A 22,464-nucleotide genomic window follows, 5' to 3' on the forward strand; every position below is an offset into this window, starting at 1 on the left:
AGTACAATATTTGGATCCGAGATGTAGTGGAGTAGAAGTACACTCAATTAAAGTACAAATACGTCTACATTGTACTTAAGTAAATGTACTTTCCACCACTGCTGGTCATCAACTGCTGCACGACCGATGCTGTAGCGAGTGTTTGTGTGTGGGTCGAGAAGCGATTACATAATGACTCAAACGTTTTCACCTCAAGGACCCCCGGTTTGGTATGCATTAGGCCACGGACCCCTATAACTCTGAGAGTGTACAAATAGAGTTCTATTTGTAAACTCACGCTTGAGTTACAGACCCGTAAGGATACATCTGGTTCTTAACTATCAAATCTTTTAGCTGGGGACCCCCTGGAATCCCCTCAATGACCCCAGGCGGTCCCCAGAAACCCACCTTGAGAACCAGTGGTCTACAATACACCATGAATGAATCTCTCTCTCTTGTGTTTTTTGTCATCCAGGTGGCCAGGCAGTAAGGCTTGACAGAAGATGAGGCAGAGGTGGATGCTCTTCAGATGGCTGGGGACAAGCATGGCCATCCTCTCTCTGCTAGCCTACAGCTGGGGCCAGGACACCGAAGGTATGGAGGACATCCTTCACTAAGGGGGCGAATGTATACTTTGTTCCAAGGCCTGTGTCGGATAAAAAAAAAAAAAAAAAAGAACAAACCAGGGAAATAACTGATGTTCAATTGAAAAACGTGACAAGTGACAGCAGGGACCCTCTGGCCTTTGTCATCTTCAGTGTTATGATTGTCCTTTTGTAGTCTTATGTTGATGCGTTTAGGTCGTGATCTGGTAGGATGCTTCTTAGAAACCGTGTGTGTGTGTGTATTCTGTTGTTTTCAACGGTTTGACCGTGGCAAATGCACTTCTTCTCCAAACAGCGCTGTGACAATAGTGTGAAAAAACAAACAAAAACATGATTGATGTTCACCGCATCATTGGAGGGTTATTTTCTTTTGTATAAAACATTGAATATTTTATTTACAGTACAGCAGCATGTTATAAAAAGCCAAAGGCTTTGTTTCCATTGTGGTGTAGCGTATCACGCCCGTCATACAGCGACGGGTATCAGTCAGTTTGTACCTTCATGACGCTGGCTTCCACTGAAATGACTCGTACTGTAGCCTGTTGCTATAGTGTGAACACAGTCAACAACTTTGTGCTGTGAACAACACAATTACAGAGGAGAAGCTTATTTGACTTTGTCACATAGAAGGATTTCCCCTTGTGATGAACTAGTTGGCTCTGGTCCTCTGTGTACTGGAAATGCTCCCAGACATTTGACCATGAAATAGAGGTGTCACTACAGTATGTGATCACAGCATGAGATAGCCACTGACATAAAAGCTGCTCTAGAATGCATTCATGTTTTTCAGGCCAAGGACCCTTAAGCTGAGACGGAGATGAAGCAGGGACCCCCACTAAATATTGTAAAAACAATTGTGTTGCAGATTAAACTTTTTCATAGATTTCACAGATCGCTTCCTTCACTTGTTTAACAGCACTATCATCAGTGTATGTTGGATTCATGTTAACGTGTGTTTTCAGACATTTAACCACTTAAACACTCAATACTTTTTGTACCCTCTACTCCAAACCTCTTTGCCGAAAATAGCAGATCTACAAGCTCACAACGCGCCCCCCTTGCGACATTGCTCTTTGTTCCCTCTACATCAAACGTCTTTGCCAAAAATAGCAATTCTGCTATTTTCGTCTGATGTTCACCTCAGAATAGGGATGCCAGGGTTCATGTAAAAAAAAAAGTTCCTATCAGACAAATGCTTGGCGGCCCCCCTGTAGTAACTCTGAGAACCCCTTAGGGGTCCCGGACAGCCTGTTGAAGACCCCTGCATTAAAAGGAATGAACTGCTACGGCGGTTATTAATAATAATTGTTTAAAGAGTTTTGTGTCAGACAGCGTGTGAATTAATTCAGTAATATGATTCATACACCTACGTAGAGCACAAAGAAAAGTCATCCCTGGATAATGAAATATGGAGAATTTAATCATCTTTCTTAGCTAAATGAATAGCCTGCCTCCCCAATGGGCAATGTTAATGGTTTATATGTTTTAGTGAATGAAAGAATGTCGTCTTATTCCAAGACGAGGGCACTGTTCTGGCCCTACGTTTAATGTTATGTACAAGCTTGAGTTTAATGAGAGTCGAGATGATTATTTTTGGTCATTGTCCGTGATATATACAGCCCAATAGAAAATGATTTAGTTCTCGCTGATGCACAGTTGTACTGCTGCCAAGCATTTACAAAAGCCTTTGATACAAATGCCATTTGGAGGTCAGGGAAAAATCAATTTGATTTAATCGAATAAGAGGGACTGTAAAGATATCACTGTCACGCGTGGCTTTGAATATTCCGGATGGTTCTCCAATGTAAATCGCTTTGCTCTCACAAGCGAAGGCTTTTAAAAGTCCCCCCGAAATATTGCTCTGAAGGCGTTATTGAAAAGGGAGTGCATAAATCCGCCTATCTCCAACAGTCCAGTGATCGAGGAAAGAGGATTCGTCTGGTAGCTCCATGTGCAACGTTCCCCCCGTTAGGGAGAGGAAAGTCTAAGCATATCGCTTCGACTCGTCTGCCGTGTAGGAGATGCCAGGTGCCGTGTGTGTGTGTGTGTGTGTGGGTGTGTGCACGTGTCCTTGTATTACTATACAGTACACCAGGGCCAAATGTCTGCACAAGTATAGTAGAATTTGAGAAATAGACATAACATTTTCCTGGAGGACAGTTGTTTAACCCTTTCAATCCGGGAAGGAACGCATACCGTCTCATTTTAGATTTTCTTTAGCTTTAACCATTATACTTTGACTATTCAAAAATACCAGATATACAAGCTCATACTGCCGCGCTATGAAGGGGTGTGACTCGACCCGCGCTATGCATCTTTCTATATCAGTGGTTCTGAAACTTTTTCATGTCAAGGACCACCCAAAATGTTATGTATTTGGCCGGGACCCCCCATCTCAAAAAAAGATTTGCACACATTTTCAAGTAAAAAAAAAGAAAAAAAAAACAGATCTACAAGCTCGTAGCACGGCACTCGGTGCCGCGCTATGAGCTTGTAGATCTACTATTTTTGAATAGCCAGTCCTATTTAAATCAGACTCACTCAAGCCTTTGCCAGCTTGTTTTGTGTTTCTTGCCAAGCTGGTAACACTTACCAGCGTGTGTGTGCGTGTGCATGTGTGCGTGCGTGCCAGTGTGTGTTGACAGTCCTGTGAAGCAGTAAGATACCGAGATAGAGCCACGCTTCAGTCCACACGTGACAACACTGTACTGTACTGTACATGTACTGTACACGACCCAGGTCAACGCTCACACACTGTACCTTTCAAACTGCCATGTTATCTCTACAATCCGTGCAACCTCCATTTCTCTCTGTTCCCTTCTTCTTCTTCCCCCCCCCCCTCCCCCCCTGTTCCTTCCGTCTCCCTCTCCCTCCTCTGTTCCTCCCCTTTCATCCTCTCATCATCCTCTGTTCTTGATTTCTTTCCAGGATCACTTAGGTGTGAAATAATGCCATAAATCTGTGTAATCCTGTGCCATGGCTTTATTCAGATCAAAGAGAGGTTTTCCTTTCTGCATGGTGCAGGAATTACAGCTGTCTATCATCCAACAAACATATTTGAACTCTCTCTCTCTCTCTCACACACACACACACACACACACACACACACACACACACACACACACACACACACACACACACCCCTTGACAAGCACCTGGAATTGTAGGAGTTTAGGCATTACACTTTTACATCTTTTGTATTTTTTGAGGTATTAAAATATGCATGGTGCTAAACGGACAGATCCCTGTACTGTATGTCATCTCTGTCAGGTGGAAACCTCATTTGTCCAAAACATACTTTTCAGGATTCAAATGCAAAAGTAGCAGATCTCCAAACTCAAAACGCGTTGCTTCGCGCCACAGGGCATTAATTGACAAAAAACACAACAAGTTAGAACAGGGAGATAAGAGGTTTCTGCACTGCAACGATATATTATATGTAGTGACTCTGTCCATGGTGCTGAACTGAGCAGCAGCCAGCCAGCTTCTTTTAGACTGGTACTGAACAGAGAGCTCCACAGCAGCTGTCTTTTTTGTGTGTTTTTTTTGGCACTGTCAGAAAAAGTGTGGTCCAGGGACCCTCAGGGGTTTAGGGGTTGTGATACAGTACGGTATATACGTTTAACCCATTAAGGCCTGAGGCCGATTCTACAAATGCCTTCTAAATCAGTACTTCTCAATCGTTTTCCTAATAAGAAAATATTCAACATTTTTCAAACTCTTTCAAGATTTCCCCCCCCCCAAAAAAAATCAAAAATAGCAGATGTACAAGTTCGCAGCGCGGCACGAAGTGACGCGCTGTGAGTAGAGCCATATGAAATCCGTTTTATTTTTTTCCCAATTCCGTTTTATTTTTTCCCAAATTCTGTTTTTTCCATTTTAATATTTCTGAATTCTGTATTTTGCTTTTTATGCTCATTTTTACCATAAAAAAAGTGTCTGGTAAGTGGAAATGAATAAATGTTCAAGATATAACAGTCCATACATGGCCCTTGTTGTGTTATACGCAAAAATGTTCCCAAAATAATTCGGTGACTTCGGTCTGAGCATGCGCAAAATGGCGTCGCGCATGTATTATTGTTTCTATCGTCTTTCTAAGACTATTTCTACGTGGATTTTACTGTTTATAAAGTAGGATGTGGCCATGCAAAATGGTGGTGTCCCGTGGATTTGTAAAAATTCGCGGTAAAAAAAAATATTTTACCGCGATTTTTTTTTTTTTTTCCAAATTCTGCAATATTCCGTGTTTTATTCCAATTCCATTTTTATTGGTAATTTCCGCGATTCCGTCCGCGATTCCGTTAACACGGATTTCATATGGCTCTAGCTGTGAGCTTGTATATTTGCTATTTTTTGAATAGCCAGCACAAAAATCTAAAATGACACAGATTCTTTCCCAGTTTAAATGGGATCGTATAATAACTAATTGGACCCCCTGGAACCCTCTCAAGGACCCTTAGGGGTCCACAGACCCCACTTTGATCACCACTCACTGCTATAAGCGGCCATATCAACGTTGGCACACAAAGCTGGTGTTCGCTCATAGTCATTGGTGATGTGTAGGCATTGTTAGAGATACTGTATGCATATCTCTGTAGCCCAATTTAAAAAGGAATGAAGGATAACAATTATCCCACCACACTCTGTCTGACACTAAGAATGTTTTCAATTGACATTTTTAAGATGTAGGCTATTATATTTAGAGGGGGGGGAGATTCAAGCTAATTAGAGAGATAACGGATAGGCTAATTAATTTAGCTAACTGTCTGACAGCCTCAATTGCATAGTATAGCGGAGCCATGCCGGTTACTAGACTCTGTATCTCTGTATCCTGTTTTTTTTCTTCTTTTTTTTTGGGGGGGGGGGGGGTGGAGGGGGCGGAGTCCTTCCTCTGGCTCCGGATGATTTCCTTTTGGCACTGAGATGAATTGCCTCATGAATGGGCGGCCCTCTGAAGGTGAACGGGCACTTTGTGGTTTGCTTTTTGGATGAGAGCGCGCGCACAGGCTCTGAGCACATTAACAGATAAGTGTTGTCGTGTCGAGTCATGAAAACCACTGACCCCCAATAACAACTGGCTTTGAGACTCTGCGTACGTTGCCTTGTTGTGGAATATGTGTCTCTGTGGCTGCTTTTATTATTTGTTTGCGCCTTGCAATGTTTTGTCTTCGAATAAGCATCACCGCCTGGCATTTCCTTGGTTGCAAGCACACAGAAAAACTGTACACATACTTTATTCCCAGCTTCATATACAGTTCGGGTACACACACGCACTCACTCACGCACGCACGCATGCACGCGCGCGCACACACACACGCACACACGCACACACAGAGAGAGAGCAGCCTCATTTATTATGTTCAGTCAACCTCAGAAAAACAAAGAACGGTGTGCTGAAGGTGTGAAGTAAATGTGTTTGTGTGTTTGCTGTGTGTGTGCGTGTGTTGGCGTCTGTATACAAGCTTTGCTGTATACTCAGGGCTGCAATGCACTGTGCTTGTGACAAATTACAACTGATTAGTTTGTTCTCCTTGTTTATATTGAGAATATAGGTCACCAGGTCAGGCGCAGCGCCAGGATTTCACTTTTGGATGTGCCAGTTGTAGAAGTGGGTGGGCCCAGCTAGGCTGGTTAGGCCCACCTACAGAGGCACTGCCTGCAGCTGCTGCCTGCTGCAGGTTTGGTTTGTTTTGATTTGGCACAACTGGAGGAATTTTCAGTGTTTATTTTTCTCCCCCTTGCACAGCTATGAATATTAAAGACAATCTAGGCTTATGAAAAATGGATGATCACCAGATTTTGGAACAGCCATAGAGCGACAGAGGATCTAACCCATGTTCGGCCCACCTACAGCGGCACTGCCTGCAGCAGCTGCAGGTTTTTGTGTGTTTGGCACAACTGGAGGAATTTTCACAGTGCTTTTCTCGCCCTCGTGCAGCTATGAATATTAAAGACAATCTAGGTCCATGAAAAATTTTGGAACAGCCATACAGCGACTGAGGATCTAACTCAATGGTGCTCAAAGTGGGGTCCGCGGATCTACAATCTCACAACGTGACACTTCGTGCCGTGCTGCGAGCTTGTATATCTGCTATTGAAAACATTTTCAGATAGGGGTCCACGGCCAAATACCTATCAATGTGGGGGTCCTTGGCATGAAGATGTTTGAGAACCATTGATCTAACGCATGTGCTTTTAGATCAGTAACGGTATTAACCCATTTAAACCTGATTTTAAAAACGCCTTCTAAATCCTGACTTCAGTTTTCTGAAAAACTTCAAATATTTATTCAAAAATTACAAAAAATTGTGTTGCTATATATAAGAACCCCAAAAGGAGTTTCCGGCTTAAAACTTATAGTTACATAATGGGGTTCCAGGTATAAGGGTTAACCAACAGTACATTACGCTAAGGACACTGTCTGACATGGTTACTGTGTGTATTCATAGTATTAGTTTTTGTCCTGCATGATGCAAGCTTTGCTGAGGGTGTGTACTGTTGTATACTATTGTTTATTATTGATGGTGTTTCTTTTGTGTGTGATGTCTTTACCCTGCTGTACCTACAGTACTTTCTCTTGCCCTGTAACTGTATCTTTTAACTGTTGTGCCGCGTCTGGCAACTGGATTTCCCCCGTGCGATCAAAATAGTTATCTTATCTCAACCCTGTATACATACTTCAGGTGACTGGGGTCCGATCTAAAATAGCTCTATTGGTCTCGGTCACATGGCCTTGTGGTTAGTGTCTACCCTGAGATTGGGAGGTCGGGGTTCAATTCCCCGGACAGGTCATACCAGGCAGTTTGTGCAGGCAGTGTGAGGAAGCAGCAGCAGCAGCCATGACGATGTGATTTATCCATTTCATCTCCATCATTAGCCAGTGTGTATGTGCCATTAGAGACGCAATTCAAAATTTGAACGGGCTTCTGCTCCTTGGAGGGATTCCTTTTAGTTTAAAACCAAATCAAATATTCCATCAGTCCAACCATGTGCATGAATTACTCCCACGTCGATCACTTTAACACGTTAAAAGTGATGGAACGAAAGAAAATGCCTTTGTTCTTCCTGTCTTGAAATGTGCTTTTTAATTGCCAATTCATTTCAGGCCAATTTACATTGCAAAAAAAAGAATAACGTTGTTATATAGTAAGATTTGAAAAGGTGTTTGTATGTTCATAGAGAAAAACTAAACACAATAACATTTAAAATGTAATGCTCAGCTCAACCCTTACAATTCCCCAGATCAAATATGATTATCTTTGGGCGTCGCGGCCTGAAACGTTTGTGAACCACTGGTCCAAGGGACCGTGTTCACGGAAATCGTTTTATGAGCGGAACAGTGCTCAGGATATCATGTCCAGAGCACTCACTCTCCCCGTGATGTATTGAACCTGTCAACTGTTGCTGTGCTCCTGTCATCTGTGTTTTTAAGCTCTTGAACCCCAGCATCCATATTCTAGGGTTAACATTACTAGCCAAGAATCGGCTATTTGGGAAGACATTTGGGTGCAAGAGGGGGGGGGGGGGGAGTGGTCCAAGTACAGTTGCAACTCAAGTCTGTTTTACTAAAAAATAGAGGTTTTTAGTGGTTAAGACAAATAGCTTAGCTGATACAAAGTAAACATTGACTTCTCATGGTTGTGGTAAAGATTCATCGTCGGGTTGTAAATGACCAGGTTGTCAGACACAGAAGGAATGAAACGAGCGGGCGCTCAAAGTTGAACTATTTTCTGCTTGAAGCACTCGGGGCGCTGAGGAAGAATTGTACTATAAAGTTATTATGATTGTTTATATCTAACCTTTATATTCAACCATCACTTATAGTACATTGTGAATATAATAAAGAAATACATCACATGGATGCAACTGGGACGCATCATCAGTGTTGTAGCCTGGGGTCATAGGGTGTTTCGGGTCTCGCAACATACAACATACACCCTCGCCCAGGTGACCCAGCCAGGGTTGATCAAGCCCCGACTTACGTCCCAGTAGCACCCACGGTCAGTCCTATAGGGAAAGACAGGGCCACTCAGTCCGCTTCTCCGGAAGTACTCTGCCGGGACTCGGGGAGGCTCTGGCACGTGGAGGGACTAGGCACTGTGGGTTGTCTCCTGGCCGGGCTCCTCCTTCGTCTCACCAGGTCCAGGACCTGAGCGCTGCGCCAGATCAGATGCACCGCCCCGATCCAAACCTTTCCTTCTGGCGTGATGGTTCCTTGGGCCGATACCACTAGATTGGGCCGTCTAATGGTATTAGCTCCGCTTGCGGTACGCTGGAATGGAATGGCCCTCCTAAAGGCCTCACCGCGGGTTTTTTGGGCTTCTTCCTCACGGAAGACACAGCATGGGGCGCTAACCCATACTGCTCCCGGGATGCCGTCTACATTCCGGCTGTCAACAGTCTCTGATATAACATGATATTGTGTAGCTTGTAAGAGCCACGATGTCTCCGCGAGGCCTGATGGCTATTGTTTTGTTACAGCCTGTCTGTTGTGGCTGTTGTCCTTGTAGCAGCTAGTATGGTTTCAGCCCTGTGTTCGTTGGCAGAACTACCGTACCACCAATCTGTGTCAGACCGTGTGTCTTAACGTACTTCTCCCCACGATATCATGTACGTTAAAGCATAACCATCAGGATTTAGAAGGCGTTTTTAAAATCGGCCTCAGGTTTAACCAGAAATCCACGACAATGGAGTCGGGGCGCAAACTTGCTGCGTGTCGAGAGCACTGAACCGCGACACTCGGACGCTGGGAAGAGGAGCGCTCAGTGTGTCCTTACCATAGACATGTATCCATGTAGACAGGCGCTGGCAGCTCCAAAGACACGTTGTGGTGGCGACACAGCCCCTAATGAGATAGCCTGTCATCCTGTTCATTATGCACGGGCTGTGCTGCACAAGACCTGTCATTTGACTTAGTTGCACACACAGATGAATTACACCAGGGACAGGTAGGAACCACTAGTAGTTAAGCTTTGTTTATGGTCCGTCGTAAGACGGTGTCGCGCACCTAAAATAGCAGACCTATAAGCGTTGTGAGTTCAAAAAGCCAAAGTACAAAGAGGGTTCAAGTGGAACTTTAAGCTGATTTTGATGCTATGTTAACTGACCCCACTGTGAGAAGCACAGAGCCATAGTGTCAGAGAGAGAGAGAGAGAGAGAGAGAAAGAGAGAGGGTGGGGTGTGGGGGACGCCAGTGTTATTGTTTATTGTCAACCCTCTCTCCCCCCACCAACACCTCATCCCAGCCCCCCGGGGAACATCAATCTGTCTGGTCCACCATTCTCAAGGCGCCCGCGGCTCGGATAAAAACATAACAGCAGCAGGCGTAAGAATGGATTTGAAGGGCGGGGGTGATGATGATGATGATGATGATGATGGTGTTAACGCAGAGAGCCGTAGCGTCTCTCTGGAAATGGTTGTCGACATGGTCACTTAACCACTTAAACCCTATATGGTTGACCGGATCCCTCAGGGCTCTATACCAGTGTATTTTCTGTTTTCTGTTATTGTGGGGAAGGCTTTCTCTGAACGTACAAGACAAGCTCACAGCGCGTCACGCTGCCTCCATTTGGTTCCATTTGTACACTCTCAGACCATTTGGTTCCTAACCATCCATCATGTATCTGGGGACCCCCTGGAACCCCATTTAAGGACCCTTGGGGGTCCCCGGACCCCCACTTTGAGAACCAATGACCTAATGTACAGTATATGTGCATGTAATTGCATGTAATATTAATAGCCACTGCTGTAAATACAGAGGAGGGACCCACATATTTAATGTTTGATTGACCTATATACATTTCACTTTAGTAAATTGTCGATGGCCTCGCAGCCCAGCTCACTCCAAGGGCCCCTGCTGGCCCCCGGCCCCACTGGCCCCCAATGGCTAATCCTTGGCCCCAGGGCTCATACTGGTACTCAGTCCCTTTGTTGGGACAAAAGGTGTTACTGTAGTTTGTTTTGTAATGAGAAACAAAGGTTATGACTTCTCCTTTGTGTAACTTCATGTCTGGAGGCTGGTAACATGATCCCTGATGAGCCCAGTGCTCTGCTCCTGGCTGGTGAGAAAAGGTGTCTAAAGACATGGGTCGGGATTAAGGTTGTAATAGTTTGGGATTTTCCATTTTAGTTAAGTTTTAGTTTGTTTTGAATATTTTTGTTTTCCTTATTCAGTTTTAATTAGTTTCTAGAGCAGATTTGCTAGTTTTTATTTTTGATAATGCTAATAGTTTTAATTAAATCATTCTGGTACAGGATTGAAAAGGGCCATTGAGTATTGTTTAATAAAAACTCGAAATAAATTGACAAAAAAGAAAACTACGGGCATTTTGTGTATCATTTCAGTTAGTTTTAATTAGTTTTGTAAACACACAATACAGTTTCAGTTAGGTTTTTTTTTTAAATTATTGTAGTTTTTTTTTATTTCAGGTAGCGAAAAAGTGTTGAACCGGAAGAAACTGGATCCAACATTGAGGAACCTGGAATCGGGCTACATCATTACAAATGTTCGCTGTAAAAATATATATATATATTCACAAATGTGCACACATTTTCACGCTTTTTCAAAAATAGCAGATCTACAAGCTCCTAACCATCGATCTGTCTGGTCCACCATTCTCAAGGCGCCCGCGGAGCTTTTAGCTTGTATATCTGCTATTTTTCAATAGCCAGAGACATCTAAAATGACAGAGACGCGTTCCCGGATTTGAATGGGTTAAACGCTCTCCGCCTCCCCCTCCCGGATCACCAGCGTGTCCAGATGCTCTCACGGCTTCCCGCGCACGTGGTTCCTCCTCCTCCGCCGACCGCCGCCGCCACCACGGAGCTTTGTCCCTCGTCCCCTTTCTGGTTGTCCTCGTTATAGTTCTGTGTATACATCACTGTCGTCTGCCGCTCAGCTGCAGAACGGCCAGCAGATTAAGAGAAAAGTTAATGAAAGGTCAATCCTCAATCTGGAGCACGGCGGACAAACAAACACTAAACCCCCCCCCCCCCCCACACACACACACACACACACACACACACACACACACACACACACACACACACACACACACACACACACACACACACACACACACACACACACACACACACACATCCAGATCTGTTGCTCTTGTCAAATCCAGGTCATGGACACTCACATAGCCATGCATGCAGTGGTGGAAAAATTACTCAAATGTTTTACTTAAGTAAAAGTATCAACACTGCAATGGTGAAGTACTCTGTTACAAGTAAAAGTCCGGAATAAAACATTTACTTGAGTAAAAGTACAAAAATATTGGTTTCAAAATATACTTTAAGTACCAAAAGTAAAAGCACTAAACGGTTTGAAAATGGCAGATCTACAAGCTCACAACGCGTCACGATGCGACGTGCTGTGAGCTTGTAGATCTGCTATTTTCAAATAGCCTAGGTATAAAATAAGGCTAAAGTGGTTAATGTATGTTTTATAACGTGATCATTTATATCTCCAAAGTAACTAGTAACTAAAGTTTTTAAATAATTGTAGTGGAGTAAATGTACAATATTTGCCTCTGAGATGTAGTGGAGTAGAAGTAAAAGTAGACAATTGGAAATACTCCAGTAAAGTAAAAGTACTTCAAAATTGTACTTAAGTACAGTACTTGAGTAAATGTACTTAGTTACTTTACACCACTGACTGCACGCATACACGCGGCCATGCACACACACACACACACACACACACACACACACACACGCTAGTTATGTATATGAAAACGTAACCACGTAAGCCCTATATATACTTTGTCGTGTGACGGATGGGTTGAAACAGGCGGTCTATAGGCTCACGTGTTGTCAGCATGTCAAGTCATTCTCTGTGCCGACAATCACATGCCCACAACCTTCAACTCCAGGCTGAAACTGGTTAATCAGAGAGAATAATTCCCGGGCACTTTCAGGAGAGACTGTCCAAATATAAAACTGGAGCACTCCACTGGTCTGCACGTATTTATTAATCAATTATAGACAGTGGTTGAGAGTGTGTCTGTGGATTTTATGAATGTTGAACTGAATAATGAAATGTATTAACTAGAGGCTTGTGACTAAGACGGTGGTTCTCAAACCTTTTCATGTCAATGGAGCCCCAGACGAGAAGATGTGTGTCCAAAATTGTTAATACTTTAAACGTTCAAAAATAGCAGATGTAGAAGCTCGCAGCGCGGCATGAGGTCACTGTGCGCTTATATGTCTGCCATTTTTGAATAGCCAACGTATAAATGATTGTAATGCTGTATCAAGACACTTTGCTGTGGACCCCCCCCAAAGGTCCCCTGGGAGTTAAGGGTGTGCCGATATATCGTTAAAAAAAACAAAAACAGCCCCGAGGTGAAAAGGGTGACAACATGTTGGGTTTTTTTCGGGTCAGGTGTCACACTATTGCCCTATTTGCATTCAAAACGGCTATTGTAGCTGAAAAGCTACAAGTTTGCATGTCTGAATAATGCAAAAACAGAATTATTTGTTTGCACATTTGCTTTTTTTCTCCCCCATATATTTTCATAATAAAAAAGTGCGTATCGTATCGAAGTTGTGAGCCCAGTATCGTATCGTATCGTTTCGTGAAATTAGTGTATCGGCACACCCCTACTGGGAGTCCCCGGACCCCACTTACTTACTTAGTCCAACCACTGGACTAAGTAATAGTTTTTCCTTGAAAAGTAACCGTTTGTGGACATTCAAGGTTTCCACCAGACAGCGACAAAATTGTGGGTCTATTTTTGGATTGTAGTGATTGGAGGCCAGATGTGCTGTGGCCCATGGACAGTGTTCGTGTCAGGGGGTTAGGGGGGGGGCAGTTGAGTGGCTGTGGTGAAAAGGCTTTTGTTTTTAATCTGGAAGCCAGCAGACTGTAATCAGGCTCTGAGTGGAACCATGGAGGAACACTCTGCAGTGTTGCCATGTCCGCTTAAAGGACAACTTTGTTTTTTTACAACCAAGGTTTATGTTTTAGCTTGTAATTAAAGTAAATAAAAGATGAGTGTTAATTTTTATTTATTTACTGCTTTCTATAGTTTTAGCAATTTTCGCCATCTTTTTTACAGTGGGCGGGGGCATTCTGTCCGGTGGCTAAATATGTCTTTTTTTACACAATAACCCAGCGTTTTCTTTGTTATTATTTATTGTAGCTCTTCTAGCCCCTAATAACTCACATCCGACCATCAAAGACCACGGGACCTTTTTTATTGTGTAAAAAAGACATATTTAGCCACCGGACAGAATGCCCCCGCCCACTGTAAAAAATATTGTGAAAATTGCTAAAACTATAGAAAGCAGTAAATGAAAAAAAATAACACTCACCTTTTATTTACTTTAATTACAAGCTAAAATATAAACCTTGGTTGTAAAAAACCAAAGTTGTCCTTTAAGTCTGTAAAGTCGCTTGTAAATATTGTTAGTTGCGTGGGTTGCTAAAGTGTAGTTGCTTATTTGGGCTTGCTTCCAAGTATTATTTAAAATAAAAAAATGCGTTAAAAACAGTGATTCTCAAACATTTTCATGTCAAGGACCCCTAAATTAACTCATTCAGTGCCAAGCTTATTTATGGAATTTTGGCTCTGAGTGCCACAGCCAAAATTCATTGTAAAAAGAAAGTGCTTAGGAAGCGAGATACAGCCTTTTTAAGTTATAGGTTAAACAAGGAGTGGATGGAGCAGCAAATCTTCAAATCATCATATCTTGGGCTCTGAACATGTTTTTCCCCCCCCCCAAAAAAAAAAAAAAACTTATTTTGATTTTTTTTTTTTTTTTTAATTGTTTTTTATGACGGATTTGACGGATTGTGGCGCTCTGGGCGTCAGGCCACGTGACGGATTTGACGGATTGTGGCACTCAATGAGTTAAGATGTATTTGTCTGCAGACCCCCATCTGTTGTGCCTACGATTTGTATGGGGGGATTTGTATGAAAAATATTCTAAAATCTACAAGCACGTCGCATGCGTTGCAAGCTTGTACATCGCCTATTTTCAAATGGCTAATGTATAGGTTTAAAGTGCTCATGTGATTGTTTTCATAGAACTGGTTGCTTATTTCTCTTGCAAAATCTGGCAACACTTGCAGGCTGTCTGGACATCAAGACTGCATCCCCCCCCCCCCCCCAAGCGTTGCTGCATGCTTGGTTGGGGGTCTGGGCTGACCGCTAGAGTCTCCTGGGGGACACGCAGCCATGTGGGCTGTGAGTGGCGAGTGGCTCACTTATAGAGAGGTTCAACCTCCATTGTGATTACAACCCCATCCTTACACTCCTGTTTTCCATTCATCTGTATACATTCATAGGTGAACAGTGTTCAGACTTTTTAAAACATTTTAGAAAAAATAGCGGAAACACAGTCGCAGATCTACGAGCTCACAGCATGATGTGATGTGATAAGATCAACGATCACGATCAATTGTTTTCTTGCTATAATACATCATTTATTTTGATTATTGGTACTGGACATTGTTAGTCATTTATTTGTATTTTTATGACGTTATTTTGTCTTATCTGCTCTATGCAATTTATTTTACAAAGCCCTAAAAGATAAACCGAAATGTATTTTGTGTTTTTTATGTTCCAATGCCAAAAACACAATTACATGGTTACGCAATTATTTATTTGACAATTAATCATCAAGTAAATATTCATGGCCGTGACAGTCCTAGAGCTGTTACAGGAGCACTTAATCCATTTTTTATAAAGATCTATTTTGGGCTTTTTATGCCTTTTTAATATGGATAGGACAGTAGGCTGACAGCAAATGGGGAATGACACGCAGCAAAGGCCGTTGGGGTTGGGACTCGAACCCGCGACACGGGTTCACCAAACTTCACCAATTATCTTTGTTTCATTGGTGCTCACTAATGCTCATTATAAGATGGCACAATTTCCGTCTACTAACTCTGTGTCTCATTGGTGGGCTATATATGGACAGTCTAGAAACCTGCCTACCAGTGTCATCATCGATGGGGATTTCAAGTTAATAGAAACTACAGCCTTTCTCTTTCTGGAAAGTTAACATGCTGAGAAGCCGTTGTTCTTGCATCAACAAAAAAAATGAAATGATCAAACCCACCGAGGAAGCCACTAGTACCACAGCCCTCCTCTGAGACACAGGCTGAGGAGACAGAAAATGGTGCCATCGTATAATGAGCATTAGTGAGGAGGACCAATTATGTGGACATAAGTTGAAAATGCATGAAGTGCTCCTTTAACCTCGCAGATGGAGACAGCTGGTCATTGGACGGAGGGAAAGTGTGGGGAGGCTAGGGGGATTGTCCCCCTGAGGGATTACACTCCAGTAAACTGACCCCTCTCCTCTCTCATTAACTGTTAACGATGCTGCAGGGAATCCTGGAGTCATATTTCTACCATTGCCCTAGTGTATCGTCTCTGTCGGGTGGAAACCTCATAAGTTCAAAACAGTTACTTTCCAGGATTCACATTCAAAAGCATCAAAAAGTAGCAGATCTACAAGCTCTGCCCTACAGCGACGGTATTATAGGTCAGCGGTACTGTTTGCCAACCTTATTTTCTGGATCAGGGACAACTTGAACATCGTACCGACCCGTCTGAGCACTTAAGTGGTCAGATGGGCAGGCTTACACGTGTATTGTCAGTTTGTTTTAAAGATCAATTAACCGATTGTGTTCTGTGTGGGCTCAATGGAACTAGCGTACTGTAGTATACTTTAAGTCCCCCCCCACCACACAAACACACACTCCTTGTTCTCTATCGCTTGCTTTGTAAATTTGTTTGCCATGCTAGTGGCAGGGTTGTAAGGAATAGGATGGCAATGATATCAAAAAATCTTTTCTCTTTACCATGAAGCCCATTTGCTTTGCTACCTGCTTTTATTTTCTGTCTTCTGCTATCAAGACCGTGGGGCTCTTATAAATGGCAAACCACTTTAGTCCTAGCTAAAGGAACTTGAGGAAATTGACGGCGCACACTCTCACTCGTATTACACTAGGCTTTAACCCATTAAGACCTGAGGCCGATTCTAAAAACACCTTCTAAATCAGTAGTTCTCAAACTTCTTTGTGTCAAGGACCCCCATCTGAAAATGTTTTGTGCCGGGCACCCCCAGAAGAGAATATTTGTTTAAAAAAAAAGTCAACATTAGTATTATTTCAAGATTTCTTTTAAAAAATAAATAAAAAATAGCAGATATACAAGCTCGCAGCACAACACGAAGTGACTCGCTGTGAGCTTGTATATCTACTATTTTTGAAAACAACTTTTCTAAATCCTAAGAGTTTTTGGAAAAACGTATGTTGCTATATTATATATATATATATATATATATATATATATATATATATATATATATATATATATATATATATATATATATATATATATATATATATATATATACGTATATAGATAAAATCTAAATGATTTCTAGATACTTTCCCGGTTTTATTGGCTTAAAGATGGCAATGATGCTCAGTCAGTTGATTCACCTGCTTTGATCTGGTTGGGTGTAAGGAGCTTGTTTTCGTCTCTATCTGTTCCTTTCTCCTTTTCTTTTTGTGTTCCTACTTCCTCAACCTCTTATCCCCTCCTCGATTATTCAGACCGTACATAGATACAACTACAAAGAGAGGAGAGGAAACATCGATATGCAGGACTGCAAGAAGGAGAAAAGAGACACACGTACATTTCTATCCATATATTATACCTCTCTCCTACCCACTCTTATCTTTTCTATCTCTTTCTGTCACACTTCTGTTTCTCTCTTCTTGCCTCCTTGACCTCAATACTCCTGAAAAGAGGGATTCATTCATGATTCATGATTTAGATAGATGCAGTACATAGATAGGTGGAGAAAATGAGAGAGAGAAGAGAATACATTATGCATACTTTGACACAATATAAAGTTTATATTCTGCCAATGTAGGCATGTTGATGAAAAAAAGGTCAAAGCTAATTTGTATACAGTAGTTATGAGAACTAGACCATACCCGGTCGACGCATCCGTGGGGGGATATGCGCACATGATCTGGCAACCCGGGAGGCGACATTGTTTGACACATAAACGCTAATAAGAAGCTGAGATGTGATGAAATTGAAAAACGGGCTTCACAGTTAAGTTCAGATGGTAATGGTCAATGGCTGTGTGCAAAATCAGAGCAATTGGTCCAGCCACTGAGGAGAACCGGGTAGCTTCACTCACGTACCATACCCGGTCGGCGCAGCGCATCCGTGGGGGGATATGCGCACATGATCTGGCAACCCGGGAGGCAGTTCGTCCCATAGCTGGGCAGCCCCGTAACCATGGCGACAGTGTTTGACACAAAAACGCTAATAAGAAGCTGAGATTTGATGAAATTGAAAAACGGGCTTCACAGTTGCGTTCAGATGGTAATGGTCAATGGCTGTGTGCAAAATCAGAGCAATTGGTCCAGCCAGTGAGGAGAACCGGGTATCTTCACTCACGTACTCACCACTACTACAGAGGTTACTAGAATTATAGTATGATGAATGAATGTGCCTTTACAATGTTTTACTAATCAAATGTGTGGATGCAAACTGTCTGTTTTGATATTAGATTAACCATAAGCCTAACCCCAACCAAACTAACTTTGAGTGAGAGCGAGAGAGAGAGAGGGAGAACTCGATCAGCGAGAGAGACGGAGAGACAGAGAGGGAGTGAGGGGGAGAGAGCCTATTTCACCCACGCAACTGCCCAGTCGATGTTGGGTAAAAAAAGAAACCTGAACGTGCTGAGCCTAACCTGGCATTGATGGTCAGCCTAACCCCGGCAAAACCGGGCAAGTTGACTACGAGGCACGAAGAACTGCATTTCCTGCTTGTGATATTATACGGCACGAAATATACAAACCTTAAATATAATTTGTTGAAAAGGTGCCATGAAGGCGCAGGCCTGTTTCTCCTTTGTTGTCGTTGTTGTTTTCCTCTTAAGTGGGAGCTGGAGGTGCACTTTCTTTGTGTGGCCATCGGGCTGAGTTTGCATTTTCTTTGCGATGAAAGATTGAATACCTTTCATTCCTGAGCTCTGCGTTGCATTGTATTTGATTAATCATCTAAATTTCCTATGCACTGTACTTATTACTGTATGCCTTTACATAGAAATGTTATTGGTTTGCTGCATCCACTCTTATTGTGTTGGAATGACTCGAGAAATGACTTAAAAGCAGCGTCTTGATCATAAAGGCTAGTCATCATTCTTCTTGCTCTAGTCTAGATGCTTGGCTTGTGCTTAATTAGCTTTTGAGAATGCATGTTGGGGTGGGGTAGGGGGGGTGAGGTAGGGGGGGTGAGGTGATTTAACCCATTAAGACCTGGAACTGTGTCATTTTTAGATTTGAGCTAAAAAGCATTATTTTACACTTTGGCTATTCAAAAATAGCAGATATACAAGCTCATAGCGCGGCACCGAGTGCCGCGCTACGAGCTTGTAGATCTGCTATTTTTGAAAATTCGTGAAAATGTGTTCAAATCTTTGAATATATATATATATATATATTTTTAAAGCGAACATTTTTAACTCAAATCTTCGCTTCTGGGGGTCCCTGGAACAAAATATTTTGATGGGGGGTCCGCGGCCAAATACATATCATTTTGGGAGTCCTTGACATGAAAAAGATTGAGCACCACTGATATAGAAACATACGTTTTTCAGAAAACTGTTGAGATTTAGGAGACATGTAGAATCGGCTTCAGGTCTCAATGGGTTAAGGGTATACTGTATAATCTCTGCCAAGCACTGGCTTCATTACTCTTATGAAAAGTGAGCAGATTTCCCTTGATATTCTCAGTAAGTGGACTCGCTGCTGTCTGCCTTGTGAGCTGCCATTAACTGGCAATGTGTGCCTTTGGACAGGTGCGTGCGTGCGTGTGAGCGTGAGCGTGCGTGTTTTCTCCCCTGGCCCCCCCAGTGCCAGTCTCGGCTGGACGTGTCCTAGCATAACCTTCGTGCCCTCCTCCTGGGCACTGTTGCATGTGTGAAGCAAAGCACCCAGAGAGCCAGCTGGGATATTAACGAGGTGGCCCTGTTTGCTCCGTCTGTCTTTGGCGGTGTTGTCTGGGCAGCCTGCCCACCCCACAGTGATGGGTCATAACTTCAACCTCTGACCCCTGCAGTATTTTAAACGCTTGCTGGTCAGAGATCGGCGCACAATCCCCCCCTCTGGTGCAGCCTGGGAGCTGTGGCTGGCTGTGGATTATCCAGTGGTGGAAAAAATACTCCAATGTTTTAAGTAAAAATATCTGCAATGTAGACATACTCGGTTACAAGTAAAAGTCATAGAATTAAAAAAATACTTGAGTAAAAGTACGAAAGTATTGGTACTTACAGTAAAGTACCAAAAGTAGAAAGTACTCATTATGAAAATGTCCCATTTCACAAGTTAGAAATGTATAAAAAAATATTTTGTAAATGTAATTGTAGTGGAGTAAAAGTACATTATTTGCCTCTGAGATGTAGTGGAGTAGAAGTAAAAATACTGAAAATAGGAAATACTCCAGTAAAGTAAAAAAAGATCTCCAAATTCTACACAAGTACAGTACTTGAGTAAATGTACTCTGTTACTTTACACCACTGGACTATTACTGTTCTTCATCCATAGTTCCCAGGCTTTGTTCTTTGCTACTTTTTAGAGTATAGCCAATCATTTATACCCCTTTATCTCCCCAATTTAGCTGTTATTCCAACAATGAATTCCTCCCACTGCTTACCCCACTCGCTCAACATGCCAGTGAGGAGCCCCCACCGGGAGAACTTAGAGCCTTCGTCCTACTCCTCCCGCTCAACATTTCTGCCGCCAGTTCGTACAAATATCACCCTAGCCGCCTGGCTTCCCTCCCCTGAACACGAGCCCATTGTGTTTGTATAGACGTTGGTCCAAGCCGGATGGGCAGGCACTTTACCACTGTGCGACCAGAGCGCCATGAGAAGAGCCTGTTTCAACAGGCTCTAGTTGCAGCCTTGGCTCTGTGGCTGGCGCTGGCAGTGGAGTGTTGCTGTACTTCATCCAAGTCCACAGTCATTGCCTGGAGAAGAGCATTGAACAGGCTCTGGGAGACGACACCACGTCACCATATTGGACCTGGTATTAAAAGCCAATTTGTGTGCTATGGAGATATTAATCCATTAAGACCGGGAACGCATCTGTGTCATTTTGAGATTTATTTGGCTCTTCAAAAATAGCAGATATACAAGCTCATAGTGCGACGCCGAGTGTCCACTGAATGTGATCACACGCTATGAGCTTGTAGATCTACTATTTAAAAAAAAGTTTATGTATAATTTTTTTTAAGTGAACATTTTGAACTCAAATCTTTGCTTCTGGGGGTTTGTAGAATACCCATAAACTAAGATTTGATTGAAAATGCTCCCTTTAAAAAAACACATACATTCAAAGATTTGCACACATTTTCACAATTTTTCAAAACAATAGCAGATCTACAAGCTCATAGCCGCGCTATGAGCTTTTGTATCTGCTATTTTTGAATAGCCAAAGGAATCTAAAGTGACACAGACGCGTTGCCGGATTGAATGTGTTAAAAGCCAATTTGTGTACTATGGAGATATTAAGGGACTTGTGACACTACAAACATTATGTTGAGTTGGCAGCCAGACATTTACCTTAACCACGTTCAACCTGGTGGTCCTATTTTTGACATGTCATGATAGGCTTTTGTTTTTGATATTTGTCTATTGCTTCATTGTTCCAGCCTTCACTTAGAATTACATGTTTTATTTATATTTGATTGATTGATTGGATACTTAACATGTTTGTTAACAGGTAGTACAGTCAAAGGTTATTCTAGAAGGATAACACAAAAAAAAAAACACAGGGGGCTTGTTTCCGTTGTGGTCCATTACTCAATGCATCAGTAATAACACATACAATATACAGTATATTGGTAAAAAATAAAAACTCAGTAGCATCAGCTGGCATATTTACAGAGGAAGGATGTGTGGGGTTGGGGGGGGCAGAAGATGCTACTACCAAGGTGTTCAAGGAGTTAAACTACATTTTGATACCAATACTTTTGTACTTTTACTCAAGTAAAGTAAGTAAATTCCAGACTTTTACTTGTAACATAGTATTTCTACATTGCAGTATTAATACTTTTACTTCATTAAAACATTTAAGTACTTTTTTCCCACCACTGGTCACTGCTGTAGATTATTGTAAAAGGGGGCACCACATGACTGCGACTGAAACAACAGACAGTATTACTTTGTAGGTTGGCCTTCCATTTTCAAGTGTGCTTTCAAGTATTCGACTCCCACGGAGCTACAGTACAGGCTTTAGATTTATTGGCTGCTAAAAAGGGGCTTTTCCGGATGAATCCATGGGAGAGCGGAGGCTATTGAACCGAGTGCGCGCTTAAAAAGAAGAAAAAAAACGCCTTTGGAAAGTAAATGTCAGTGAATTCATCCTCACCACCACCTCCGTGTCTCACTCCTCCGGTAATGCGCCGGTCGATGAGCTGCACTTTAAATTACACAGGTGGTCTGTCTGTCTTATTTCATCTCTTGAAAAATATTTTGCGGTGACAAACATAACATTTCAGATTTCTCTTTTAAAGGACTAAAACATCAGTTTTGCTTCTGTACATTTCAGGCTTACAGCGTATGATGTTACTATGTTATGTTTTTTTGCCTTCAGTTCTCTCCTAATCCGTTTGGAGATTAGTGTTTTGACCTCATTGGCACCGACAGTAATTTTCTTAGAGGAACTGCAGAGCTGATTATTTTCATAATATATTCAACTATATCGGCAGCGTTGGGGCCGGGAATCAAACCTGGGAGACCTTTTTGCTTCCCAGGCAAGGCGGGTTGACAAATCCTCTCTTATGGGGGTCCCTGACACAAACTGTTTTTGAATGGGGGGGTCCGT

General features: G+C 42.5%; 1 protein-coding gene across 1 annotated transcript in view; it reads left to right on the forward strand.

Moving 5' to 3' along the window:
* The window catches only part of LOC311059381 (protocadherin-15-like), a gene marked incomplete at its 3' end in the record, with an annotated part of 341,810 nt that overhangs the window by 37,841 nt on the left and 281,505 nt on the right, over nt 1-22,464 (forward strand). The window contains exon 2 of the mRNA XM_084077261.1: nt 455-573. Coding sequence (XP_083933387.1) covers nt 483-573 — 91 coding nt within the window. The 5' untranslated portion in view covers nt 455-482. The remainder of the gene's footprint in view (nt 1-454; nt 574-22,464) is intronic.

The sequence above is a fragment of the Gymnoscopelus microlampas genome (genome assembly GCF_963454915.1).
Source record: "Gymnoscopelus microlampas genome assembly, chromosome: 13".
In the NCBI taxonomy this organism is placed as follows: domain Eukaryota; kingdom Metazoa; phylum Chordata; class Actinopteri; order Myctophiformes; family Myctophidae; genus Gymnoscopelus; species Gymnoscopelus microlampas.